The sequence below is a fragment of the Mastomys coucha genome, unplaced genomic scaffold (genome assembly GCF_008632895.1).
Source record: "Mastomys coucha isolate ucsf_1 unplaced genomic scaffold, UCSF_Mcou_1 pScaffold22, whole genome shotgun sequence".
Lineage (NCBI taxonomy): Eukaryota > Metazoa > Chordata > Mammalia > Rodentia > Muridae > Mastomys > Mastomys coucha.
The window spans coordinates 197,454,706-197,460,432 of record NW_022196905.1 but is presented as its reverse complement, the minus strand read 5'-3'; the positions used below and the strand labels follow the sequence as shown (position 1 = coordinate 197,460,432).

Here is a 5,727-nt window from a genome sequence, read left to right as displayed (position 1 = left end):
TCCTGGTTTCCTTCCTGCAAGCCTCTGGCTGGAGAGATTGGGCAGTGGGCTTCGGGAAGGGCAGGGCAGCCTAGGGTGGCTGCAGGTCCCCCTGAGGGGCGGGCGACGGGCCGGCAGCATCCTGGGAGGGCACAGACGTCAAGGGCAGAGTTTTTGGTCCATAATTAGAATAAAAGTTTGGGGGAATCTGCAAGCTTTAAGAAGCGGAGCCGTAGGGCAAAGGCTAAGACCAGACCTGGGAGAAAGTGTTAAGTTAGTTCCAAGGTTACTAGGGACTCGCAAGGGGGAGGGGGGTGTCTCGCGGTCGCGGGTGGAGGAAGGGGGGGGCGACTGCGGAGCTCGAGCGGGCAGGTAGAGAGAAAGGAAGCCTGGAGAGCTACACGCCGGCCGGTCGGAGCTCTGCGGAGGCCGCCGGAGGGGAGGGGGGTGCGGCAGCGCAGCGCAGAGGCAGGCGCGGGGAGGGGGCGGAGGGGCGAGCCAGGGGAAGGTAAAGCCGAGGGGAGTTCCGGATCTGGAGCTGGAGAGGGCAGGCGGTGGGGAGGGCGGCGGGCGTAGTGATTCGGGTGGGGGAGAAAGGAGGAGGAGGAGGAGGAGGGCCGGGGGAGGGGGAAGGAGGGAGGGGAGAGCGGTGGCGGCGGCTGCGCCGGGCTGTGTGTCTCTCGCCGCCGGAGGAAGATGAGGCTGAAGATCGGGTTCATCTTACGCAGTTTGCTGGTGGTAGGAAGCTTCCTGGGGCTCGTAGTCCTCTGGTCTTCCCTGTCCTCGCGGCCCGACGACCCGAGCCCACTGAGCAGGATGAGGGTGAGTGACCCGCCTGGCCCCCCTCCGGCAGCAGCGACCTGCAACTTGTTTTGTTTGCGCGCGCTCGTGTGAGTGTGCGTGTGTGTATATGTGTGTGTGTGTGTGTGTGCGTGCGTGTGTGCGTGCGTGTGTGTGTGTGTGTGTGTGTGTGTGTGTGTGGCGGGAGCGAGGGGCGGCGGGGTCGCGGCCGCGTGGGCGCCGCAGCTCCGCAGGTGGCGCTGGCCCGGCGCCGGCCGATCGGGGGCGCCTAGCCCTACGCCGCGGGTACCCCTCGGCCGCCGCCGGCCCGCCCCCTGGCCGCCCCTTCCTCCCGCGCGTCCCCGCCCCGGGTTTAGCGCCGTCACCCGCGCTGCTGCTGCTGCTGCTGCCGCCGCTGCCTGGCGGCGCCAAGGCGGCCGCTTTAACGCCAGGATTGCTGGGGCGGAATCGCGGGACGGAGTCGGCTCCCCGGAGCCTAGGCTGCTCGGCGTCCGACTCGGGGCTGCGACCCCCGCGCTGGCGGCGGGCGGGCGCGGGGTCGGTCCGAGCTGCGGCCTGTGGTGCGTGCAGGCCTGAAGGGAGACGAGATGCCGGCGCCGCCACCGCCGTGGTCCGGTGGAGCAGGCCCCGCGGTTCAGCCTCTTTCCGTGGTCCCCGCCCAGTCCGGGTGCTCGCCGCTGGGGCGCCCCCAAGCCTGCCCGCCTCGGGGCTCCAGCCCACGGCGCAGCCTCTCCGCAACTCCCGTGGCGGGGAGCCGGGTGCCGGGTGCGACGTGTAGCTGAGGCCTCGCCCCGCACCCCTTGTCCCTTCGATTCCCGGACGGGGGAGAGACACGTCCCCAACCCGGATCGGCGTCCCCGCACCCCGGCGCCGGGGAGCCCCGGTCCTCCCGCTGCGCACCCTTGTCCTGCGGATCGGGACCGGGCTCCCCTTCCCCGGCCCTAGCTGGGGTGCTCCGGCCGAGGACCTAACTTGTGCCGGCTCCTGGCCGCCCCCCCTCCGCTGCCAGCTCCATCAGCCTGCCGCCGAGAGGCGCGCTCCGCTGGGACGCATCCGTCTGCCGCCCTCAGCGCTGGCGTTAGTCTTTGACAGTGCCCGGCTTTGAGGGGTTTAGTCAGGCTGCTCGGAACTTTAGTTACCGGGATTCGGCCACTGCGCTACGCTCACCCGGCAGTTGGCGGCGCGAACTGCTCCGCTCCCATCTCCCCCCCAAGCTTGACCCCTGGCGGGGTGAACCGTTACCACCCCCAAGCCCCCGAGTTCCTCATCCTCCGATCCCTCCAAACCCACGGCCTCAAGTCCTGGTTAGACTCAGAAGGGAGAGGAAGTCACTAGGAATTCAGGGCACAGACGCTGTGCAGCCGTGGGGAGGAGTCTCGTTGAGAAAGTGCCTTTTGCAAAATCAGCGTGGCAGCTACATGATCTACTTTATTCATTTTACTTTTGGAAAGTTAGCGTCAGGAAGTTGAGGGGAAAAGCTTGTGACAACCTTCCAACAGTAAGGCTTCTAGAGGAATTCTGCCTTATCAGTTGTTGCTTATGACACAACTTAATCTGTAAATTGCAGTATTTGAGGCTGGCTTTACTGAAGTGGAGTCCCACCTAAGTCTAAATTGTTGAAACATTTTTTTCCTTTTCACTGTGTTTGAAGTGAAATATATATACTATACATACATACATATATATATATATATATACATATATATGTAGTTTTGCTCTCAAACTGATTTGATGAGATGAATATTGAAATTGTTTTTTTTAAGTCATAAAATGCTCTTTTATATAAAAAGCATTATATAATGCTGGAAATCCTAAGCCCCATTTTTCTGAGAAGGAAATTGAAAACCTGCCAAAACTAGTTATGTGCAAAATGTCCTGTAGCTCTGAAGCTTTTAAAGTCATGATTGGACCCAGCAAGGTGGAGCCTGCCTGTAATCCTAGCATTTGGGAAGCTGAAGATGGTCATATAAGTTCAAGGACAGTTAGGCCTGTATGAGACTCTAGTCTCAAAAAGTTGGAAAAAGAAGTAGGGGTGCAACATAACATCTTTCTAGGTAGTTTATTAGTGTTGATATGTAATAAACTATAATGCCCACTTAAATGTCTGTAAAGTGAGCTTAGCTTAATTTTTTTGTCCAGTTTATTTGATAAATTTGCCAGTGGATCTAGTATAACTTGTTATTTCTATAATTTGCCCAAGATAGACAAAGATTTTTCAAGATTTACTAGCACAGTATTCAAGAGTGCTTAAGTATCAGAAGACATTAATAACTTATAAGCAAATAGTAATCTAAAGCAATTTAAGGTGTCCGAGGTCCTGAGAGCGTTCATCAGAGACTGTCTCTTCCCTCTGATTAAAAGAGCCTCAGGGGAGAGGTAGGGACGATTCGGGTGTGGGGTCCCTGAGTCGTGGGTTTTTCCTCTACCTGTGGTATTTTTCCATTGTGGTTGCAGTTCTTTTATGAGGACCTGCTTCTCTTTCTTGGATGTGTGTCTATATGTGGCCTCTTTGATCCCTCCAGAAGGCCTTTCCAAATGGAAGTTCTGCCTCTGCTCCCACCAGCTACGCCTGTGGCTCTGTCTAGTGAGGACCGCTTCTGCCTTGAACTGCTGTTATTACCAGAACTAAAGAGTCCTTTGAAGATGTCTTTGCTTTAATTTTGTAGAGCAATGAGGGGAAGACAAAGTTCCCTCTTCTGGGCCTCTTGGCTTTTCTCTGGGGTAAAGGATATTTTACATGACCTGACCATTTCAATCTGACTTTTGTTTTTTGAGAAAGGATTTCTTGTCATTCAGGTTGGCCTTGAACTCTGTATGTAGCTGAAGATGACCTTGAACTTTTGATCCTTCTGCCCCTATCTCTTGAGTGCAGGGATTACAGTCACGAATCACCATGCGGGATGTATAGTGTGCCAGGGAGTCTTTTGTGTGTTCAACAAACATGTAGTCAACGGACGGACCTATGTCCACCACTCTTTCACATGATCATTTTTGTTGATACAGTCAGACCTTTGTGAATGCCTGCTGTATACTAGGTACGGTGCTCACTATTTAAGGAAACACTTCTTGCTCTAGTTTCTCGGGTTTTGCAACCTGGTGAGAAAAATACATGTTATCAAGCCTTCGCAAATATACAAATACAATTGTGCTATGAAAGGAACACATGAATACACTTGTGTTATGAGGGAAAACCTTAGGAGGTAAGAAAATGGAGAGGTTTGAGTATGCAAATCTTATTTAAATAACTGGCTTTTGAGCTGAAATCTAAAGGTTTGAACAATAGTAGTTGTTGAACTGCGCATGGGACAGAGCAGTCCTGAAAGGAGCAGAAGCATCGGGCACAAAGGTTCTGAGACCTGAAGTAGCAAGGATAAGGCGAGAAGCTGGAAGGTCAACGAATGGAAACACGGAGAGTGTCTTGGTTAGGGTTTTACTGATGTGAACAGACACCATGACCAAGGCAACTCTTAGAAGGACAACATTTAATTGGGGCTGGCTTACAGGTTCAGAGGTTCAGTCCATTATCATCAAGGTGGGAGCATGGCAGTGTCCAGACAGGCATGGTGCAGGAGCTGAGAGTTCGACATCTTCATCTGAAGGTCTCTAGAAGAAGATTGGCTTCCAGGCAGCTAGGATGAGGGTCTTAAAGGCTACGCCCACAGTGACACACTTCCTCCAACAAGGCCACACACCTGAATAGTGCCACACCTCTGAATAGTGTGGCGGTTTGAATATGCTCCGGGGCCAAGCATATTCAAACGACCACAGAGAGGGATACTAAATAGAATGATAGTACAAGCAGGCTAGGTCTTGTGGCCCATGCTAAGAGTTTACATGTTAAGTGTAGGAAGCCACTGAAGGATGTAAGCATGAAAGAGATGACAAAATTCATGTTCTGGAAAGATCACTGTAGCGCCCTGCAAGGAAGTGTGCATGCACTGGTTTGTAGACCAGATGACAGGAGTCCAACAGTAATAGTTCAGGTCACACATGACATCGTTTGGTCAGATGGTTGTTGAAATTCTGTAAATCGATTCAAGTGCAGCCAGAGATATAAAGGCCCCGATATTTGGAAGGTGGGCATGGAAGTGGAGATGTCAAGAAGTCTAGAATGAAAACTATCTGTTATATTAGGACAAGCTAGGAAGACAAGATTGTGCATTCCTATTTGTAGTTTTATAAGTAAGCTTTTTTTTTTTAATGGATAGTTTAAGGCCATCACTTATTAAATAAAACTAGTGTGTTCCAGAGTGACACCATTTTCCCCAGGCATTCCCCTTGACTGTTCTCATGCTAAGTCATAAACTTGGAAGAGAAAGGTTGGAACCTGGAAATGTTGACAGGTCTTTAGCTTTAGAGTGTCTGTTCCAGTGTGCAGTACTGGGGAGACCTGTGTGCGGACTGATAATTTTCTGTGCAATACCAAGGCACCTAAGTTCAGGGCCTTCTCAATAGGACTAATTCAGCAACTAGTGCTATATAAGAGGTTGAAAGTGATTAAGCATGATGGGAAGATGAAAGGGATCCAGCTTGGTTGGGTATTGGTGCATGGACTGACTGATCTCTGTCAGGTTCCAGGGTGCCAGTCACTTCAGCACCGTGAGGAAGGGCTCTTCATCCCGAGACTGCCTCACGTGCAGATGCCGTTTGCGTGAAACCATCACTTACAGGGAGCAGAAGCCTTCAGTGGCCTTCACCCACCTACTCAGATCACAGGCCTCAGGAAGTCTTGGTTTTCTTAGGCACTTTCAAGGTTCCTCTCTCCAGGTCCCACATGGGAATAGAAGCCCTGGGTTATTAAGTCTCAGACATCTGAGTTCATAGATTACCAAAAGCATTTGTGTGTGTGTTTGTGTGTGAGAGAGGGAGAAGGAGAGAGAGGGGAGAGGGAGAGGGAAGAGGAGGGGGAGAGGGGGAGGGGGGAGGAGAGAGGGGAAGGGAGAGGGA

The 5,727-nt window shown here is 52.7% G+C and overlaps 1 protein-coding gene across 2 annotated transcripts in view; it reads left to right on the top strand.

Annotated features, from left to right (window-relative positions):
- Positions 1-594: 594 nt before the first annotated feature.
- The window catches only part of Galnt7 (polypeptide N-acetylgalactosaminyltransferase 7), a 127,518-nt gene continuing 122,385 nt past the window's right edge, over positions 595-5,727 (top strand). For both annotated transcript variants that reach the window (XM_031339866.1, XM_031339867.1), the window contains exon 1: positions 595-801. In XM_031339866.1, coding sequence (XP_031195726.1) covers positions 676-801 — 126 coding nt within the window. In that variant the 5' untranslated portion in view covers positions 595-675. The remainder of the gene's footprint in view (positions 802-5,727) is intronic.